This window comes from Poecilia mexicana, unplaced genomic scaffold (assembly GCF_051168715.1).
Source record: "Poecilia mexicana isolate PSO_F unplaced genomic scaffold, ASM5116871v1 scaffold_6, whole genome shotgun sequence".
In the NCBI taxonomy this organism is placed as follows: domain Eukaryota; kingdom Metazoa; phylum Chordata; class Actinopteri; order Cyprinodontiformes; family Poeciliidae; genus Poecilia; species Poecilia mexicana.
This window is the reverse complement of record NW_028263375.1, coordinates 16,645,670-16,667,418: the sequence shown is the minus strand read 5'-3', so window position 1 is coordinate 16,667,418 and position 21,749 is coordinate 16,645,670. Positions and strand designations below refer to the sequence as shown.

General features: G+C 40.0%; 2 protein-coding genes across 3 annotated transcripts; one reads left to right on the top strand and one right to left on the bottom strand.

Annotated features, from left to right (window-relative positions):
- Window positions 1–835: 835 nt before the first annotated feature.
- On the top strand, window positions 836–10,615 carry ric8b (RIC8 guanine nucleotide exchange factor B). Its single transcript, XM_014984087.2, has 10 exons — window positions 836–1,075; window positions 1,987–2,034; window positions 2,121–2,750; window positions 3,036–3,130; window positions 3,300–3,450; window positions 4,112–4,207; window positions 4,972–5,116; window positions 5,222–5,366; window positions 5,447–5,566; window positions 8,366–10,615. Exons 1-10 carry the CDS (start codon window positions 992–994, stop codon window positions 8,472–8,474), a joined length of 1,623 nt encoding a protein of 540 aa, XP_014839573.1. The 5' UTR covers window positions 836–991; the 3' UTR covers window positions 8,475–10,615.
- A 2-nt stretch (window positions 10,616–10,617) lies between these two features.
- Window positions 10,618–21,269, bottom strand: LOC106916066 (NAD-dependent protein deacetylase sirtuin-3). 2 transcript variants are annotated; one of them, XM_014984088.2, is made up of 8 exons: window positions 20,958–21,269; window positions 14,249–14,471; window positions 13,864–14,085; window positions 13,459–13,691; window positions 12,598–12,698; window positions 12,358–12,519; window positions 12,067–12,279; window positions 10,618–11,031 (listed from the first exon to the last, which is right to left on the bottom strand). In XM_014984088.2, the coding sequence occupies exons 2-8, from the start codon at window positions 14,461–14,463 to the stop codon at window positions 10,879–10,881; spliced, it is 1,299 nt and encodes a 432-aa protein (XP_014839574.2). In that variant the 5' UTR covers window positions 14,464–14,471; window positions 20,958–21,269; the 3' UTR covers window positions 10,618–10,878. The 2 variants fall into 2 exon arrangements, with proteins under 2 accessions (XP_014839574.2, XP_014839575.2); XM_014984089.2 differs by having other exon boundaries at window positions 20,962–21,269.
- Window positions 21,270–21,749: the final 480 nt, after the last annotated feature.

The window sequence follows — 21,749 nt, the reverse complement described above, 5'->3', positions numbered from 1 at the left end:
CAAAGGCAAAGTCTTGGAAGTGACATAAAAATAAGGAAATCTAGGAACCTGATTCTCAAGGTGCATCCAGAAATTCCCAGTGCAGGATGTAGCTGATGACATCATCCACCCAGAGGGAAAAATAAAGAATAAACATGAACATTTCTTTTAAACGTAATAAATTATAGTGCAGTAAAAACAACTGAAACACATTAAAATGTAGCTTCCATAAACAATCACTTCTTAAAAGTTTCTAGAATGAAAGACGATCTTCACCTATTTCATTCATTTGTGTGACTTCAGAGCTGTTACATTAAAGGAACATTATCTCAGCTCCCATCAAAGCACATAAAGTTTAGCATTCCTGCTTATTTTATATTGTTTATTGTAAATTACCTATTTTTCAACAACAGTTACACTCATCTCTTAATACTTGTATTTTTTTAAATGTACTATTTTTCATATCTGCAAAAGTCGTGACTTGTATTATTGTCAAAACTCTAGTTTTTCCATTTACCATTGTCTTATTAACCTGTGTGTTTCACCTCACACTTTGCTCTTGATATTCAAGTACCATTCTATCATTGCGTTGCTTATGGCAGCAAAGTTTTTTGCTCTTCACTTTCTGACAGTTGATATGATACATAACAATGGCAACAAGGTGTTATTTCTACAACTAGGAGAACCTGGTTAGTATCTCAAAAGCTTCAAAATTACATTAAAAAACTACCAGAAAGCTCAAAGGCGTTGAAATCAATAAAATCTAAAATATGTATAAAAATAATTTTTAAAAAAATACACATTTTTTAAAATATAAATTAATATTAAATCAGTTAGCAGACTGTTTAACAGCGTGCAGTTTCTTGCAGCAGTGTGACTGAGGCTGCAGGTGGAGGCAGTCAGGGGAGTCTCCCTGCTCTCAGCGGCTCTATGACACCACCTTAGCCTGACAGCTAGCACTGGCAACGTCCCAACCTAGCTAGCTGTCCGTGTTTCACACAGTCTCCACATCATGGATCTTAACGGCATCCTGTCCCAGCTTGAAAGTGCTAACGAAGAGGACACGGAGAAGCTTTTACGTCGGTACAGTGAAGAGGTGAGCCAGCGGCTTGGTCAGATGTTATTCAACCAAAGCAAACAAGCAGCTAAAGCTAGTTGGCGAGCTAGCTTTGAGTTAGCTTTACATGTTGAGTTGCTAGCTGAGCAGAGATGTGACGTGTGGTCTGTCAAATGACTTTTAATCTTTACTCAGACCGCATCGTGTTTGGGAACGAACAAAATGAACAGAAAAATGCTAAGAAGAAACAAAAAAAAAACAACGACAACAACAACCCAGTTGTAGTCGATATGCTGCCCGCCGACAAGATGAGCGACTTTATGTTTCTAATGCAAATCTCTGTCAGGAGTACTGTTTACGTTCAATACAGCTCATAAATAACAAGGCAACAGAGGTAACAGATCAAAACAACAACAACAGTAAAAACTGAAACGACATATTCAAAGAAAATGCTAAAAAGCTAACTAAAAAAAGCTAAAAAAAAAAAAAAAAAGTTAAGTCATGGTTAGAAATAAACTTACAGCATTTTGTAACCTTGGTGGAAAAGCTGCTGTCGTCAATACAGTGTTCAGTCTTTATTTATAGGAGCCAACAGTTTCTGCTTAGCTCAGGTTTTTAGGGAGTTTGATCCAGAGCTGAAAAAAGATGGAAACCAAAGTCTGACTCCTTGTTTATTTTTGGTGCCAACATTGAGAACACACATCTGAACTCAGAAATACGTTTAATCCCAAGACCAAGAAGACTTCAATTAATGCCATTTGTGCATGATCAGGGTATGATCAGGCAGCCAGAGCAGGGATTTGATCCATTTTCCTGGTTTTGGTCTGGACTCCGGCAGCAGCATTTTGGACAGACAGTAAAGGGGAAATTAAGAAGCAATGATGATATATTGCAGAGTCATTGAATTCTCAAATATAAGTGAAGAGAAATAAAACCTTTTTTAATTTCAGAACACTCAGACCTTCACGTTTAACCAAAAAGAAGAAGCCCTGCGGAGTGTGAGTAGATCCCGCCGGCGCATGTTATTACTCGATAATCTTGTACAGCGGTGACATTCTTCCTCCCTGTCTATCTTGTAATTCAGAAACTCTGTCAGAGTGTGCTGACGGTTCTTGGGAGACAGGTGCGGCCCAGCTGCCAGAAGACGTGTCTGGAAACACTCCGCATCCTGTCCAGAGACAAGTGTGTGCTGGGGCCTGTAGCCACCAGGGAGGGCATGCTGGTTCTGACGGGGTTAGCGATGCTGCGTACCGGACAGGAAGGCGAGGATAAACAGGAAACCACTCAGGATGCTTTACAGTCTGAGGAGGAGAAGGGGGTGGTGGTGGAGGCCCTGAAGTGCCTTTGCAACGTTGTGTACAACAGTGCTGCGGCTCAGCAGGTGTGTGTGGACATCCAGCTGGTTCACGGCCTCTGTGCCAGCCTGCGCTTCGCCCGTACGTGGCAACACGAGGTGGGCCTGTTTGTCCTGCGCCTCTTCTTCCTGCTGTCCGCCCTGCGCCCTGATCTGAGGGGAATACTCAGGAAAGACTGTCACGCTGTGAGACTGCTGTCGGAGGTTCTGGAGCATACTCTGGACGTTCGCTGGGTCGGCACCTATGAGGCGGCTCGACCAGACCCGCAGGCTCTGCCCCTGCCCACAGAGAACAACGAGCGAGCCATGGAAGCCCTTAAAGCCTTGTTCAACCTCACTCTCTCAGAAAGTCGGAACGAGGTGAGCATGCCATGACTTTGATTCGCAGTTACGGTACAGGGGTCAACATCTGGGTTTCTGTTCAAATCGCTACACTAAAAGCTACAGATACATTTTCCAATTTCTCACTTTTGTGGCGTTTTGGCAAGAACATTTTTAATGAAGCCAATTTTAATTTTAACATTTCTTGATACCACTTGTTGCATCTTGTTTCAGTTTCCAATAAGAATCTTTTACATTCTTCTTATTATTATCAGTTTTTTTAGGTTTTAATTATGCAATAATTTTTTTTTTGCGTTTTCACAGGAGGACAACCACCAGTTCCGACTCCTAGCTGCTATCCTGCGTCATCTGTTGATGCTGAAAACAGAGACAGAGGAGAAAACAGAAGAAGTTCACAGGTAGGAATCTGTGAAATGGACCAAACGGCTGCTAAGAACAGGACAAACCCAACCCACACCATCATCTTATTAAAAAAAAAGAAAAAAGAAAAGATTATTCACTTAATAATTGTCTGATTTTACTTTTATAATCTTGCTGTAAAAATGCTGCTGCGTGTTCCTGCTTCAGCCACACCATCAACCTGCTGAACAACCTGACTGCTTCCTGCCTGGATGTGCTGATCGATGTGCCGGTCCAGGGAGGCGTGGAGGAGTACGGAGGGAAAAACATGGAAGCAGTTCAGGTGTTGCTGGACTTCATGGAGAGGAGAATCGACAAGGTAAAGATGGTCTTTAGGAGCAACGAGAGGAGGGCTCTGGTGAGGGTCATTTTTACAGTTTATATGTCTGAAAAACTCACTAATATTAACTTTTTGCAATGAGATCTAAGATGGTAAGTTGGATGTGCAATTAACAGAGCATTGTTAATTGTTTAATCGTTCCCAGCTGTGACAAAACATTGATTCTGTTACATATTTAATCATAATTGCTTCCTGCAAAGAAACACACAGATATGAAGTTATTCCTGCACACAGTAATATTCCTCTGATCTGGCTGCTTGTTGACCAGATGCAGTTTGTTGAGGACATTAGACATTTCCAGCTAACTGCATTAAATTGCTTCATAAGCCTGTTGTGGTTGCGTCCATTATGTTGCTCTTTGACCGCTAACGGCTGCACAGCTCTCTGGTTTTGTAACTTTAGTTCCATCTAAAGTAAGCAGGATTAGGATTAGGGTCCAAACTTTTAAATTAAAAGAACATTGTTCAAAAACATTTATTTGATCTCTTGGTCAGCAAAGTTGCAATGATCCCAGCTGTAGTTTCTATAACAGTTGGCAAAAATAAATTTCAATTATTTTGTGTGTGTTACGATAGTAAGACACGCAGTTTCTTTCAGTCTGTGATGTGACTCGTTTGCCGTCTCGTGTCGCTTCACAAAGGGCTCCAACTACAAAGAGGGTCTGACTCCAGTGCTCAGCCTGTTAACCGAGGGATCCAGGTGCCACAGAGAGATCCGCAGATACATCAAAACTCAGGTAATGCTGCAAACAGGGGCTGCAGCTAACCATTATCCTAGTAGTTGAATGTTCTGTTGATTACAATCAATTAATTAGATTTTTTAAAAATTGGCCTTATGCTGCAGATTTTTCATTACTTAAACTTATTTTATACAATATTAAAAACGCATATAAAATGCAAATAAACACTTCAGTTCATTTTTTAAATAAGAAAATAAACATTTTATTGCCTACAATACAATAACATAGTATTACTTTGGTGAACACTTGATCATTTGTACCGTCTGCAGCTAAAAAATACTTCTAACATCAACATGTGAAAAGCTCGGCCCTTTCTGCTGAACTTACGGCTCATCTGATGATTATGCTTTTGAGTGACCAATTAAAACTTGGATAGAAAACGATGCTTAACGGAGTTTATTTTGTGTTAAATTTAAAGGAGGTGAAGCTAAAACTAAGCCACTGGAGAAGTTTTGGGTAGAAAGATGGTTTTTCATCTTAAATGCAACATCTATATATTTTTGTACAGTTTTTGCTTAATTATTGCTCTGATTGTGTAGTTCTTTAAGAAAATGCCCTTCATTTTAAGAGTCTATATGCTCATTTAACAATTTTTTTGATAACTAAATCAGTTGACGGTTATTTCGATAATCAGTTAATCATAATCAATCTAATTCATTGCTTCCCTCTTACTGCAAACCAATCAGAAGCAGCCAGTGTTGACCTTTATATCTGCTGAGGATTCTTTGGCAATGTTACGTACAAACTGTTGTGTGTTGTAGGTACTTCCTCCGCTGAAGGACGTGAAGAACAGGCCCGAGGTGGGCACCACCATCAGGAACAAGCTGGTTCGCCTCATGACGCACGTGGACATGGGCGTGAAGCAGACGGCCGCAGAGTTCCTGTTTGTCCTCTGCAAAGAAAGCGGTGAGTGAAGACGAGCGAGATGCGTCGGGCTGCGGCTGTGACATTTATGCCTGGTTTCAGTTTTTGAAATATTAATCAGTTCGTATGTGTGACGTCGCCTTTCAGTGGACAATCTTTTGAAGTACACGGGATACGGAAACGCAGCCGGACTCCTGGTGGCTCGGGGGCTTCTGGCCGGCGGGAGAGGAGAGACGGAGTACTCTGAAGATGAAGACTCGGACACGGATGAGTATAAATCCGCCAAACCTTTGTGAGTTTCTCGGGCTCGCGTCATACCGAGAAAGTAGTTTGCAGATGTAGATTAGGCCTTTTTAATGTTTATATTTCCAGCATTAACCCCATTACTGGTCATGTGGAGGAGCCGATGCCGAACCCCATCGAGGAGATGACGGAGGAGCAGAAGGAGTATGAAGCTGAGAAACTGGCCAACATGTTTGACAAGCTGTCAAGGTGAGACTCTGAAGCAAAACGGGGATTTAGCGCTGCTAAAAGCTTCGTTTAAAAAACAGGAAAGGTTTGATTTTAAAGATACGACAGATGGCTGATGGAGATATGTACAAAGTCCCTAAAATGTAGAGTTGCTATGGAGACCTAGTGAGCTCTGGAGGCCATAGTACTGATGAAAAGTTGCACCAGGATGTTAAGAATTACTTCAAAAATGTTTTTATTGTGAACTTATGTTACTTTAAGGCTTTTTATATATTTTACCTGGAGAGCCAGTTATTGTTCAGGACATCAGAAAATATTGTTTTTGTTTCTCCTCCCACCAGTTTGACTCAGTTTAACTCTTTAGCTCCTGCATTGTCTGTGGAGAAAACGAGTCAGCAGAATTAGATGCAATATTAGATGAGATATTTTTCTCTTGCAGTGCTTCAGCTTAGTAAGTAAGCTGATGTAATCAGGTAAAATTCTCCTTTCCCATGAATAGAAGCTTCCCATAAATGCTAATTAATATTGATAATTTTTGTAAATATTTGACCTGCTGATTTTGATTTTAGCCCGTTCGGATTCCCTTAAATATGAGAAGACAGAAAGCCTTCAATTGAAACATAATAAATCTAGCATAAATAACTACAGTAGTTATTTAAATCTGTAGAAGAGGTGAGGAATGCTGCTGTGAGAGAGCAGCGGCTCCAAATCTGTTATACAGATATTTTAAACCGTCTTTAAGAGCTCAAATGAGCAATTAGCTCATTAATAAAACAGCAGACAAAAAGCAAAAGCTAAAAGGTTGTGCCATGTTCGGCCTTCCTGTTATCTGCTAAATCTCTTGCTCTCCGTTTCTCTTCCATGACCTTTAACATTCTCAACATGCCACACAAAGCACAGCTTCCCTCATGCCTCTGCTTCCTCTGACGTAAATTATTAATGCTATAAATGGCTACACCTGAGCTCTGTAACATAGTTCATTCAGGTTTTGTCGGCAGGAGCTGGTAGTGCTCAGGTAGTTCACATGATTTTGAAATAAAATCAACAACTTCAGTTCACCGGTTGATTCGTGGTGCTGAAGTGAAGGCAGCTGGACTTCTTCTCTTGTCTCTTGAAAATGTTTCACCTCTGAAGCGTTGTGAAGGAGAGGTGAAACAATAGAAGTCAAGTAGGATCGTGATGTGCTGAGGATCACCAGTCGATTTCTAAGTGCTCCTGTGTTAAATGTTGGTGCCAACATTCAACATCTTCATGCCTAAACAAGCTTCATTTCTGATGAAAATAGCTGTAAGTTTTAACCAGTTTGCTCGATGGCCTATAGTTTGAGTAAATATGAAAAAAAAAAACAAGTTTTTAATTGGGGAAATTTAGCCTCCATGTAAACATTTTCTGCAGAAACCACATTTAAACTACTGAAATTCAAAAGAACATTTCGACACAAAGGAGAGAGAGAGAGAGACGCATGAGGAGGGACGACCGATGTTCCTCCTCTCGGCTGATCGGCTGAGTCTGTTTTGGAGGAGTTGTTTGAAAAGCTCCAGGCTTCTGCTGCGTTTGAGTTGACCTTTTCATTAGCGAGCGGAGGCTAATGTTACCTGCTAAAAGGTGACTGTGAGCTTTCTCCCAGCCAACCAGTTCATCACGGGAAGAATCTCCCTCCGCCACGCGAGTCTTCAATTAGCCTCTGACTGGCAGCCGTCACATTCAGCGGCAGAAAATAGGAGCTGGAGCCGCGCGTCGCTGCAGCATCATTACCTCCACATTAATTATCACCTAATTGGCAAACGCAGTCGGCTTGTTGGCTCCGCTTCCTTTATGTTCCTCATTGAAGTAGTTTTTTTTTATTTTTTACCACGCGTCCCAACTCGTGTTGGAGGCGCTGGCCAGATGAGGAGCGAACCGGCACACAGGCGTAAACTAGACGAAGCAATTTGGGTGGAACGTGGATGAAGAGGAAGAGACACGGCTGAATAAAAACGGCGACATAAGGGAGGCGACCTCGTCATTGTTGGCCGCGGGGCCATAATGAGACACGTGCAGCCAGAATGAGAAGATTCCTCCTCTGAGGCCGCATCGTCTTTCTTCTCCTTCCGAGGAAAGAGAGAGGTGCTCTTCCATCAGCACAGGTGCTAAGGAGATTGCTCAGCGGCCGGCAGGAATGTGCTCTACTGACAGCGTCTAATTAGGACACACACCCCGACCCGTTTACACCTGCCGGGCCCTCCATCACTTCCGAGAAGGAGGGAGAGGAGATATTTTTGGGTCTAATTAGGAGCAATGATGTTAAATGTTTGTTTTTATTAAGGCTGGAGGTGATTTATTTAGTTATTTTTAATTTTACGACCCTATCCTCATGTGTTTCCCACACTAAATCAAATTTACTTTCAGGAATCTGTCTTTTGTGTATAAATCTGTCAAATTAACGTTTGAGGATCCTTTTTTAAACTGTTGATGGATCATCTTGGACGAAGCAGTGACGCACACACACACACACACACACACACACACACAGTGCAGGTATAATTGGATTAGGATAAAGGGCCAGTGTTGGCTTTGAGGAGATTAGTTTGAGCACTGATCCTGTAATTAAACTGCCACAGGAAGGGAGAGGAAGAGGAGGAGGGAGAGAACGACGGTCAGACTGGGCCGATTGTCGTTGAGCGGGTGAGGAGAGGGGGTTTGGATGAGGGTCCTCCAGTTTGTGTATGAATAAGGACAAATTCAAGGCCCTCGTTAAGTCTGTCCAGAGACACAAAGAAGCCTGAGCGGAGTTTCAGATTTCTCAGTCCTCTGATTCTTCTCGTTTCTTCCTCTCCACAGGCAGAACGTGATCCGGCCGATGGGCGTCAGGCCGGACGGGACGTTGGCGCCTCTGGAAGAGACGCTCATCTGTCGACCAGAAGAAAACTCTGATACAGACTCTGACTAGTGCGCCGCACGTCTGGGCCGCGGTTTCCAGATCTGCGTCCCAATCGTAGAGCTAGTGAAACTGAACTGTGACATGCTGCACTTACACATTTCACATTACATGTACATGATATGATGTAAAAAAAAAAACATCCTGGCCTCCAGTGATGACCCATAAAGTCCAGCTTGTCACCAATGTTTGTGATAAGAGAGGAGGAAGTAGTTCATTGTGGATTGAGCTGGGAGAGTGACTGTGATGAGTTTAAGTGTAAGATACTGAACCTCTGGCACATAGTTAGGCATGTTAACGATGGAAAACATGGAGTACGCCTTTAAGTCTGTCAGGCGTCATTTTTCTGCTTCTTACACGGTTATTGATTTCTTGCAAAAGTACTCGCACCCCTTAAAGTCTGTTCTTTTGTCAGAACTTAAATCTATTTTACGTGATAGACCGACACAAAGTAGAGCACAACTCCAAAGTTGAAGCAAAGATGGGATTTAAAAATGCAACTTAAAATCTGAAGTGGTTTTGTGTCAAACCCCAACTGGTTAATACTTTCTAAAACTTTTTTTTTTGCTTCACTTACAGTTGTGAAGTCTTGTGGTGTATTTACCAGCTTTGACCATCATCTGTATGTTTAGGGTCGACGTCTAACTTTGAGGGGGAAGTTCTGGTCGCCTTCAAACAGGATTTACCGTCAGCTCTGACTGAACAGAATAGCATCTGCACAGCATGAAATCGCCACTTCTTTGGGGTTTGGGGAATGTTAAACTCTTAGGGTTTCCAAATGATGGAGGCAGAGTGCCACTTTAATCAGATTTGTATTTATAAAAGAAAGTACCCTTTTCCCTAAACCTCAGTTATGCACTATTTTGTGTTGTGATGTAACAAAAAAATAGACTTTCAAGGGTCTAAATACTTTTGCGAGGCACATTGTGTTGTATTGGTGTCTACTTTGATACAAACTCAATGGAATACATCTAAAGTGATATCTTTTAAATGAATGACTTGACAGGGACTGAAAGTTTGCAGAGAAGATCAGATTTTAGCCTCCTCCTCCATTTCAGACCTTCTCTGCCACGACTACAAATTAAGCTTATTTTCCAGATTCTTCTTGTCCTGAAATGACATTAGGTTTTTAACTATTGGAATTCAATCAAGGCTTTTCAGAAAAGATACAATAAACGAGCATTATAATTAAAGTATTTAACTATAATGTGAAATGCACCGTTGCCTTCACCGTTAGCAGACACAGGCGTTGGACGGATGGAAGTAGGAAGAGTTGGTCCTGAAGGCTCCTGCTGTTACTCAGAGTTCATTTGAGGCCTTTATGGTTACCTGTTGCATCCTTAAGTTATGAAACTTAAATTCTTGCTGGATCTTTTTTTTTTTTTTTATAGTGAACACAGATGCCAAGGTTTAAAGTCTTAAAAATAAAATCATTCCTTTTGTTTGGTTCCTCACATTTATGTTCTGGTACATTTTTAATTAAACACTGGACAGTTAAACCCCTCCTTTGGTTTGAAATGTCGCCGCCTGTCCACAGGCACGTTGTGACCACTGAAACTTTTTAAATTCAGGCTTGTTAGCCAACAGACATTCATTTTTTTTAAGAAGCTTAGAGGAACAGAAAAAGCAACTTGATATGTAGTTGCTGAAACACCTCGTGTGGATTTTAAGACCATGAAATATGGAAACTACAATGATTGTTTTTAATCTATTTACTTTTTTTTTTTTGCCAAATCTGCATGATGATAAATCAAATGTTATTTTTGCCCCTGATGGAAAATATAGAATTTTATACAAATCTTTGTGTGTAAGGCCGACTGCTCTTATGAATTTATAGTAAACTGTTGGTACAGCAACAAGTCCAGTTCCTAAAGATTTTACTGTAACTGAAATGCTTTTAAGCCTCGTCAGATTTTTGTTGTATTTTCTTACCGTTATGTTTTTGTATTTAAACTGTTCAGACTTTCCTTTGTGCTTGTAAGTTATGCTATGTTATTTTTCCAACACATAAATCCTGGGATCCTTTATAAATTTGCATGAACGTGGGAAGAATATCTTGTTTGCACTTTTTTGTGTGTGTGTACTATAGGCAGCACTACTTATTTTGTGAGGCTTTTCCACTGAAAAGTTAATAAAAGTGAAGAACAACACTGTCTCCTTTGCAAAGAGAAGCATTTATTAAATATTGAACAGTGCATGATTGAGATAAAACAACTTTATTAGCCTCGGACATATAAAATCACTTTGGGGAATATTTACTAGTGTTCTGGATGGAAACTAGATTAACCACCTTATATCTACATATAAACAAAAACACTTCACATTGACTATGACAGATGTGAAGCAAAACAACCTGCATATTTACAGAGCAGCCGAAATGAATTTCTCCTGAACTGTCGTATTACAGGCTGAGGAGTTATTTGCTTGCTCTGGAAGACGCAGAGCTTTTGCTGTCCGTTTCTGAGTCGGTGTCCTCGCTGCAGCTTCCTTCAGCGCCTGGTCTGGATGTCTGCATGTCTTCAGTCTCTGATGATGATGATGATCCATTGGTTACCACAGGAGGGATGCCCTGCAAGAAGGACTTCATCTCAAATAATCACGTAAACTATATTAAAAAGTGAAACTTATATCCATAATTATATTAATTATGGATAACATTTATTTGTTACAATAAAGGCCCATCATTAAGGGGTTTCTAATAAAAAAAAAATTGTTGGCATTTTCCATTAATTTTTGCATTAGAGTGGCTCTGGTGCTGCTTTGAGGAAACACAGGTTGCTTTAATTTAAGCCTTTGGTTGGTCTTTATTGTTGGGCATCGGAGCTGAACGATAAATCAATAATATCAATAGATAATGTCTCAGAATTGTCAATATTCAAAATCATCACCTTCCTAAAATAAGGGTTATGTCAATTTTAGTCAAATGTGACTTTGACCAGAAGAAAGAAAAAAAAATCACCTCATTTAATTGCCAAAAGATGCTTTAGGCCATTATTTTAGGAAGGTAAAGTATTCGCTGAGCCGCACAGCATTCTGGGATATGTAGGCAGAGGGAGGCTTTTAGCTGTTCAACTTCACGACTTAAGACTTTCTATGACAACGGTTTTGAAACCTGGTCCCGCTGTCCAGCATGCTTTAGAGCTTGAGAAAAATGCAGTGTGAATGTTTAGGTGAAAACTGCAGAAGCGTTTGAAGTCAACTGAAGCAACAGAATAAAGCAAAATCCTGCAAAACGCAAATAGAAAAAAACTGTAGAAGAGTTTGGATATTGACCTTCAGTCAATATCCAAACTACCAGCCAAAGACTTTGTAAACAAAGATTTACAAAGCCAAGAGGGGTTGGAAGTAGGGTTTAAATCAGCATTGCATTTAAATAGCTGTATTGAAACACATATATGAGTTCTGTGAGCAGACATTTAATTCAGCATTGCTTATTTCTTAGAAACTGAATTCCAGGTTTTTCATTGGCCATAATAATCTAAGTTAACAGAAATAAAACTTGATGTCTATCTGACTGTGTAATCAATCTATTTAAAAGACTTTTGAATTCATTTAATGAAATAAATCAACTTTTTGCTGATGCTGTGTGTCCTGACCAACTCACCGACTTTTCCTGAGTCCTCATCATTTCTTCGATTTCACCGCTCCAGCCAAGGATCTCTGCGAACCTCCTGACCGAGTCTGCCAGATCCCCCAGCTCCATGTGGTCCCCTCTCCGCAGCGGGACCCTCTCGAAGGGGCCCACAGCATGCCGGTTCAGGAGCAGACGAGGCACAGTGGAGCGCACCGTATTCACTAGGCTAGCAAAAGGCTCGATCTGAAAACAAAACACTTTATTAAAGATCAGACGCTACAGGGATGCGAGTCTGATTTTACGAATCAAGTTGAAGCTCACCTTTAAAGAAGTCCCCATAATGATGAGCAGGTCTGCTTTGGGGAAGTCTTTCGTGTGGAGAAAATATTTCTCTGGGAGGTCTTCTCCAAAAAACACAACGTCAGGTTTGACAGTAGCGGCGCAGAAGGAGCAGGTGGGGATGTTGTCAGTCATTATAGCAACCTGCGAAACACAAAAGAAAACATCACAAGGCCGAATAAATCAGCGGACAGCATTTGGCAGGTTGTGGACTCGACGTACTTTAGCCTCCTCGGCAGGATACGGCGTGTAGCACAGGTGGCAGGAAGCTGTGGTAAAACTACCGTGGGCCTCCACGAGTTTGTCTTCAGGGATGCCGCACACTGAGGAGAGGAACGGCACTTTAAATTACTGAGACCAAGGCAGAAAATCAAGTCAAGAGACAGGAGAAAGCAGTTCAAATTAATACGTTGTTTTTTTTAAATCACCTTTACTGAGTTATTGTTTTATAAACGAATCTTAGTAGTTTCAAAAAACTACTTCTTCCGTAAATGTCCATGTTTATAAAGTCAAAGCAGTGTCTGAACCTCCATATCTGAGATCTCTGAGTCTCTAATGACAGTTTCTATTAAATTCATGACAAATTACAACTTAAACTTGAAATGATTAAGAAAATGTGAAACTAATAGTATACATTTTAGCTTTTAAACAAAAAACCTCTTTAATAATGTTGTACATTTATTAATTCAATATATTTAAATGATGCCAAACATAAAAACATTGAATACCTAAAAGGAATTTATTCATTATGTAAATTATGTATTTCTTAAAGTTATTTTTCATTTTTATGTACCTTATTAAATATATTTACTGAAGTGATGAAGGTCCTAGTTAAAGTTTAGGTACATGAGGTTATGAAATGTTTTGGCTTGAAATATAGAATTAGGGAAAACCACAGACTGTATGAGGTAGAAAGGAAGGAAGAATAAAAGCACAAAAGGACAATTGTGAAAATAAATTGAAAAGAGGAAAGATGGAAAGAAGAATGGAAGGTGGGATGGACAACAAAAGCATAAATGAAGTCTGAGACGGCGTTGGAACGCTGCGGTAGACATTTGGATGTCTGTCTGTGTCCTAACTCGCCTTTCTCCAGCCCATCGATGTTCTGGGTGTACAGCCGGAGCAGCAGACCTTTGTGGTGGAGCATGCGGATGAAGTAGTGGATGTAGTTGGGACGGTGGCAGCCGGGATACAGAGCCTTGGCCAAGGAGAAGAAAGGCTGGGGGTCGTTGGAGAAGTAGTCGATGTTGAAAATGGCCTCAGGGTAAGGGATGTTGTACTTCTCCAGGTTGGCATAGAGACCCGTTCCTGGAGTCCTGGAGACAACGTAGAGCTCTCGTTAAGACACATCATGGCAGTAATCCAAAGAAACAAAGTACAAATAAAAAAACAAGATTAAAAAAAAAAAAAACTCCACAGCGAGTGAGACCACACTGACGAGGAGTGAAGTCATTAATCAGAAACAGAAAATAAAAGACAGATACGGACCGGAAGTCTGGGATGCCACTGGGCGTGCTGATTCCTGCTCCTACAACCACCAGTATGTTTTTACAGCGGCCCAGTTTCACAAGCCGAGCCACCGACAACAGGCCGCTCCGGGAAGAAGTGGACTTCACCGGGAATGAAGATGGAACGATCTGGTCAGATGTGGACTCAGAGGACGGACAGACCTGCATGGGAACACTGCCAGCTGCGGACATCGTTCCTTTACTGTTGGAAAAACAAAAAGGTCCAGGTGTAGTTTACAAAAACACTGACAGGCCTTATTCTTATTTTAGTACCACGACAAAAATTAAGGGGAATAAATCCAGTATTACTCCTGTTCTGTTAGTTCTACTTTCAAAGCATGTGGCTGCAGGTAGCATGTTTTCACCTTGCAGAGTCCGGTCTGCTCACACTCATCAGGCTGAGGTCCTGAGCCAGAGCCGAGTCAGGCTGCTTCCTTCGTTGCTTTCCATACGGACCCTGCCACGAGTCCTGGGGTTCTGCAGGTCCTGGATGCCTGGCCTGGGAGCTGGAGCTGCGGGTTGACCTGGTGCCCGGAGGCTGGGGAACTTTTCTATCCCTACTGGACCTGGACCTGTTCATTCCAACACCTGGTAAAACCGTAAGAACAACAGGCAGTTCTAGTTTCCATTCAGTTCCTTTATACATTACAGATTCACAACCAATGTTACGTCTAGCTACTTTCACTTTTAAGAAACCCAATTCCCAATTAATATTCAGTTAATCTGAACTCAATCCAGTTCAGATCTGAGTCTACAGTTTATTCAGGAAAGAGACCCAGCTGAAGAAATTAGCACTGCGCTAGTAGAAAACGAGTACAACTTAATGATGGCATCAAAAGCTCTCTTGGTTGATTTGTCCAGAAGAGAAAAACAACTTCACACAAAAGAGTTGGCTTGATATATCTCAGATGAAAGGAAAAAATAAATAAAAAATGTTCAAAATCACACACATTTAATCCAAGCAATATCTCTGAGAGTCGTTCTTCTTCAGAGAATAATTTGTTGGACTTCTTTCTGAGTATTTGGTTTTATGTTAGAATTATTATTATTTGTTGCTTTTTGGGTGAAGAACTTTGTCCAACCACAGCTGTTCTCCAATGTGCTACACAAATAAACTTGATCTCACCAAGGAGACAAAGCAACACAAAAAGCAAGTGTGCTTTCTATGAGAAAAACCCCAAAAAGTCTCCTCCAAGAAAAAAAAAAGTGCAAATTTATAGCAACAATAGCTCTGCTGCAGCTTAACACATAAGCACCAGGTCAGTAGTACTTTCTATGGAAAGTAAAAACCAATAGCACACACAAACAAAATGGCAGGACAATTTACTTCAATGTTTTTGTCTTGGAAAGAAATGCGGCTAAACACACAAGTTCTGATCCAGAAGGCAAAGCAAGACTCAAAGATTACACTTGACATTTTATTTCCCAAACGAACTTGAATTAAAAAGGTTTTTTGACTCACTTTAATAACGTAACAGGCTTATTAGATACAAGATGTTTTCAGTCATTTATTTTTCAGTTGCCATTCCTCCTCTCCCTCCTCTTCCTCGTCTTGTATTTAAAAAGCTGTTACACTGAAATCATCCCGACATCCTTTTCTCCCGAGTCTCTTTACACAGAGGGGAAGCTGAAATGTTTTAAAACTGTCAACAGCCGAACAAAAGCTAATGGCTGCAATATATTTAGCCCCCTCAGCTCCCCATTATCTCCATAGCTGCTATGCTAATACAGTCCACAGCTGTGGCAGCTTTACTGTTCAGGGAAAGCGGAGCGTAGCGCCGAGAGGTGAAGGGGAGGGATGAGAGTTAAAAACAGGGGTGGGATGAGGAAAAAGAGAGAAGTTGATAAAAGTCAACAAACCCAGCTGGGTGAGCGGGGAAAAGGCGCCCTTACGGCCCCACAATCACGTTGAGAAAACCAGCTGAGGGTGGCGGGGACAGAGGAGATAAATGATACATAGGCAAGCTTCAATAAGGACAGAGCCCAAGGAGGAGGGAGAAGGGTCACCTAAAACTATTCCATGCTTTTAAAGAAAGTCGGAAAGGCTGAGCAATCCGGCAGAGACGACAAAGAAGTGGCCAAAAGGGTTTCAACAAATTAAGCTTTCATGAAACAAACTTCCTTCTACATCCACCTTAAAGGAGACAAGCCATAAAAGATCAGAAAAGATTAAGAGTAGGGGTGTACCGATCGTGGTTTTTTTGGCCGATCCCAGATTACCAATCTTAAAAAAAGCCTGAGCAGCAGATTCTGATTTTAGCCGATACTAATATTTTGTCTGAAATGTCGCTAAACACCATAGAAATGGAAGGACCCTAAAAAGTCAAATTTGTCTGATGTGATGAACTAAAAAAGGTGTCATGTATGGAGAACAATAGTCACTGTCTAGTACTAGTACCATATATCATGATACGATTATCAGCAACATCGGCCAGCCCAAGAGTTTGGTGATTAGTTTTGGTGATTAGCGGCTAACGACAGAGATTTGTCAAGAAAACTAAGGCGATGATTAATCTTCTGTTATGATAATGACCTCAAGCACAGAGCAAAGGTGACAAAGCAGACTGGACATATTTGAGTTGTGTGGGCCAGTCAGAGCCTGGACTTGAATACAATTCTCTGGAAAGAGCTAAAATGGCCGTCTACTGACTGTTCCCATTTAGCCTGACAGCTTAAGAAGATCTACAGGTTTGCAAAGCTTGTAGAGACAAACCCAAGAAGACTCGAGGTTGGAATTGCTCCCAAAGACGCTTTAACATTTTAACCCAACGCCGATAAAGCCATTTTAGAATAGAAAATCTAGACCAAGTTAAGGGATGTGAAAAGTCTACTAGATAAAAGCCTCAATACTAGAAAACCCTAATTTAATTATATCAAGCTCAGTTTTTAGAAAGTTATTTATTGAGCTTAAAACAGATAAATCTCATGTTTAAGAAATAGAAGAGACAACCATCCCAATTCCCTACTTTCATTTAAGGTCCTCAATCTTTTTCCTCCTTTAAGACTGAAGCCCCTGCGTTACTAGAGCCCCCTCCAGCCCCTTCACATCCTACAGAACTATTAAAAACAGTAGGAGGGTGAGGGTCTCTGCTTTTGTCTGGTCTGCTCTCAAAAAGACACTGCTGAGTACAGGCAATAAATCACAGGCCCAGTTATTAAGGTTTCTCACAGATGGTGAGAGCTAGCATCACACAGCATCTTAACAGGACAAATACCCTTTCCAAGTATGGTCGCAGTTGGGTAAGTTGAATTTCTTTTAGTTTGCACGAGCACAAAAGTAATTTTTTATTTTTTTTTGTAAATATAATTGTTCAGAATCTCTGAAATGCTTCCATTTTATTAGATAAATCTCTAAATGTCTGTAGACGCTGTTATTATTCTTTAATGACAAATAAATCCTTGTATAAATGACAAAGGGCATTATGCGGATTTAGAAGCCCCCCGCCCCCTCCTTGCTTGCCCTTTCACACTACTTGCTCTCGCAGATCTCCCAGATCGAAAATCTGCGTGTCCCATAACAGGACCACCAGGATAGCGGCTGCTCATACGAGGGGATACAGTTATCTAATTAAGAGCGCCTCACAACACTGGGAACACCTCAGTGATCACCTTCAAAACTGCCCCACCCCATCTCCTCCACTAAAACGTCATGCTGTCTGATAATCCTTTCAAAATGCTGGAGGCTCAGACCAAAGGCTAGAAGCCGGCAAGAAAAGTGGGCAACAAGTTGGTGCTAAAGCAACAAAGACACAGCTAACAGGGTGAAACCGGAGAACACTATGAGCAAATACTGATGTGTTTGCCTAAAAGACATTCAGTAGTATAATTATTAACACTGCATGCAGAGGAAAAAACAATTATTTTACCAATTGATTACTATTAGCTATTATTCTGACGATGAAGTGGTAAGAAAAAAGGAGAAAATTTTCACATCCTGCAGATTTTTCATTTATCCACTTAAGACCTTTTTATTAAAATAGTAGAAAAACATTAAAAGATGCAAAAAACTAATAATTCAATTCCTATTGAGAAAATAAACATTTTATTGCAGAATTTGACGCAGATGAAGCTAAAACTAGGCAAGTGAGAAGTTATGGGTGGAACAGATTTACAGACTTATCTTAAATGCAAAATATATATATTTTTGAACAGGTTTGACTTAAATCCCTGCTCTGTGTTGTTCTTTCAAGAAATGGCACATTTTAGAGTATGTGTCCTCCAGTTAAGGATTAATCAACTACTAAATTGATTAATCCTTTTAATAAATCAATTCATCACAACTGATTTTATCATACCATCTTTTTATGCAGATGAAATTTAGGAGATGAACAAGTCAGACTTTTAGTGGCCATTAAACCGTTCGTTTTCTTTTCCCTTTGAAAAACCCCACAGTTTTTAACAGAAATTAAAGAATCACAAGATAATTTCCATTATCCCTCAATGCTATCTGATTTTTATTAAACTCAAAACAAAATTTAAAGAATACGTCATTTGTTGATACCTACAAAAAATTGTTTTCAGTTTTGGTAAATGCAAGCAAATGATGGATGGATGGTCAAGACTGGTTTGACAACTGTTTTTTTTTTTTAAACTTTCTGTTGTATGTTTGGCAGAACGTCGCTGGTGGCCTTCACTTTGTAAAGCGCTGAACATTCATGTCATTTTTTAAGGATTATTTTTATTTATTTATTTCGAACATGACAGAAGTATAAAATTACACACATGAACAAGGAAAGCAAAAGACATATTTTTGTACAATACTCTTAACTTGCTCAAAAAGGAGTAGGAAGAAGAAAGAAACTTATGAACTCCGACCCCATAAACTCATTCAATATTTTCAGATGAACCCTCATTATTTTGATGGGGAAAAAAAATCATCCTTGTAAGGTCATTACAAGGATGATTTTAGTGTAACTTTACTCAGATTCCACTTTCTGCAACTTGTTGCAGAAAGTTTAAAAGAGATAAACAGCTAAAATGTGGAGCTGGAGTCTGTGAGCCCAGCTCAGCTGCATCTTAAAGCAGGTTTGGCTAAGTTTAATGAGGTGCTTTTCTGCTGCAACCCCAGCATTTAACCCTCCACTCACAGAGGAGTCGAGGACGGCCAACTTTGATCTCCCCCGTACCCCCAGCCCGGGGGACAACGACCGGCAGCCTGGTCGCCATGGAAAGCTCTTCATTACTTTGCTGAAGAGGCAACGGCTCCGTGTTCTCCCTCCCCACCTGCTCACTAATGACATATCACTCTGTGTAGCATCTTTGTTGGCCTCTCTATTGACACAAAGCGCTGAGTCCTAATTTGTGTTAGGATGTTGTTTGCTCACACACAGAGGATGGTGGGTGGCGGCGGGGTTAAACTGGCCCAGTGGGTCGATGGCTAAGTAATGACTTGTCTTGTTGCCCCTCAAAAGACACACTGGCACTTAATTAATAACATATCAGAAATCAATGTCAATTCTCTGAAGGTATAAGACAAGAGAATAAACTTTTTTTTTTTTTTTTTTTTTTTTTAGCAAATTCCAACTTTAAGTACGTTTGACCAGTAATTATCCAGTCGATCTTGTTGCAGAAGATAAAGAGTAGAAGTGATGTTTATGATGATATTCTTTTAAAAAAAAACTACACACTTTTCCTGTTTACCTACAAACGTATGTGAAGGGAAAAATCTTCACTTGGAGAATTAAAATGCTGCATTTCTGCAACTAACATGAGGTTTTGTTTTTTTTTTAGAAATAAAATGTAAACAAGCAGTACATGAGTTATTACCAATTCAAATATTCAACCATGTCTCAATATTATAAATGTGTAAAACTTTTCTAGATCCAAAACAAAAACATGCCGAGTGTCTGCAGTGTAAGCCCACACTGACACCTGCTGGTAGTTTAAGGTCATTACATAAAAACTGTTCAATTCTGAGGAAGCCTAACATGAAAAAAAAAAAACGAAGAACATTTATTCAAATACATAAATAAAACTAACAACAACATAAATTAATTTACTGACCACACAATGGCCGGCTTGTATTAGATTGTTAGCCATAAGTGAGTTTACTGCTAACTATCAGTTAACTTGCCATCTCTAATGATAAATTCTGGTCGATGTTCACCATTAAATTTAAAAATATTTTATTAATCCCAAAGAGAGCGTTATCGTTGTAGTGCCTTGAATTATTTAAATTTCTTCGGTGGGTCATTGTAGGTGGAGACGGCTGGGGGCAAGAAGGAAGGATATAAGGAAGCAAGGGTGGAAAAGACACAAAAAGGGCAGAAGAGGCAAAAGGAAGTAAACACAAGGAAGGAAGAGGAAGTACAAAGGAAAGATAGAAGACAAAAAGTGAATGAATACAGGCACAAGAAAAAATATAGGAGGGAGAAAGAAAACATGCATCCAACAAAGATAGTAAAACAGAGGGCAAGAGACAATGAAAGTAAGCCAACATAAAGCAAGGACATGAGGAAGAGAAAAAAAGAATACAAGGAAGGACAAAAGAAAAACATTGGGGGGAAAAAAATCGAGAAAACACTAATATTTTTCCATACTTTTGTTTTCTCCATATTTTGGGGGGAATTTCAATTCTTTTCCAAACTACTCTGATAAACCTGCCCCACAAATTAATTTATATTTGTCTGTCTGTGCAGAGACATACAGTTTGTTTGATAATTACCCTTTTTTCAAATGAAGTACTTTTGAAAGCTGCAGTTCAGACCTTCTGTGCTTTGAGTCACTTTAAATTATACAAAAACATGTCGTGTCCTGTCCACAGAGCACATCACAGATTTATTGACGATTCAGCAAACACTTTTAGCTGTAAGGGTATAACTGTAACAGCAAAATGTTTTTGGTCGCCCCTATGAACTGCAGTACAGATAAACAATAAGTATATTTAAGTTAATGCTTAAAAAAACGACAATAAGGAACTGGAGAAAAATCCTATTGAATACAATATTTCACCATTCTTCGGTAAGATGGTGCTGAAATACTTTAAAAAGGTAAACAGGGATTGAAACCTAGACCAATCATAGCTTGTTTTTTTTTGTTTGTTTTTTTCCCCACTGCGGTGTTACAAGGAGTTACCTGCCTGTCTCCAGATTGCTCGACGAGAGATGCAGGCAGACTGAGCTGCTTCAGCCTGAATGCTTTAACAACCAAACGGAAGCTGGCTCAGCGGCTGTGACGCTAAAATCCACAGTGGAACTCCGTCACCTGTGGCGGTCGGGTCAGCAGAATCGGGTTTACTTATTTTAAATTAGTCTGTCTTCCTCTCAGCCACACGCAGAAAAGGAAATCTGCATGGAGTCTAAGTTTTAGGGAGCAGAGGTCTCACTCCGCGTTTTATTCCGTGGACTAAATAAGTCATCAAGAACTAATACAGGCGGGAAACGAGAATGGTGTCACATGACGCAGTGTTTCCGCTTTTAACACCAATTTCCCTGCGTTATTCAAATCTAAAAGAGTGGATATACTTGTTCATGCATGTCATTCTAATTTGATGATAAACTGCTGTTGAATCTTTTGTTAATCTGTTGATCTTTAATAAATAAATAAATAAACAATGATTGCCTTTTAATTCCAGCATGTTGTAAGCTAAGTTTCTATACATAATAGATGCATTTTGTGGTAGATGTAAATGTAAAACATCCTAATAATCGTGTACACTTTGGTTTGGAATAGAATAGAACAGAATTATCCTTCATTGTCCCGTACAAATTCAGGACATGTCACATCTGGTTATCCAGATGTGACATTCTTGAAGATGAATTTGACATGTAGAGCTTGCTAAAGGTCATAAAGTGTTTCTGAAGACAATGGGAAACCTTGCTACTGGTGATTTCTGTATCTTATGAGACTGACATATTTATAAGACAC

Excerpts from the sequence above, each read along its gene's own strand:
- ric8b (XM_014984087.2), top strand. The coding sequence starts at position 992 with ATGGATCTTAACGGCATCCTGTCCCAGCTTGAAAGTGCTAACGAAGAG. Across the intron at positions 2,035-2,120 it reads AAGAAGAAGCCCTGCGGAGT|AAACTCTGTCAGAGTGTGCT; the intron begins GTGAGTAGATCC and ends CTTGTAATTCAG. Across the intron at positions 2,751-3,035 it reads TCTCAGAAAGTCGGAACGAG|GAGGACAACCACCAGTTCCG; the intron begins GTGAGCATGCCA and ends GCGTTTTCACAG.
- LOC106916066 (XM_014984088.2), bottom strand. The coding sequence starts at position 14,463 with ATGAACAGGTCCAGGTCCAGTAGGGATAGAAAAGTTCCCCAGCCTCCG. Across the intron at positions 14,086-14,248 it reads AGCAGACCGGACTCTGCAAG|TAAAGGAACGATGTCCGCAG; the intron begins GTGAAAACATGC and ends TTTTTCCAACAG. Across the intron at positions 13,692-13,863 it reads AGTGGCATCCCAGACTTCCG|GACTCCAGGAACGGGTCTCT; the intron begins GTCCGTATCTGT and ends CGTTGTCTCCAG.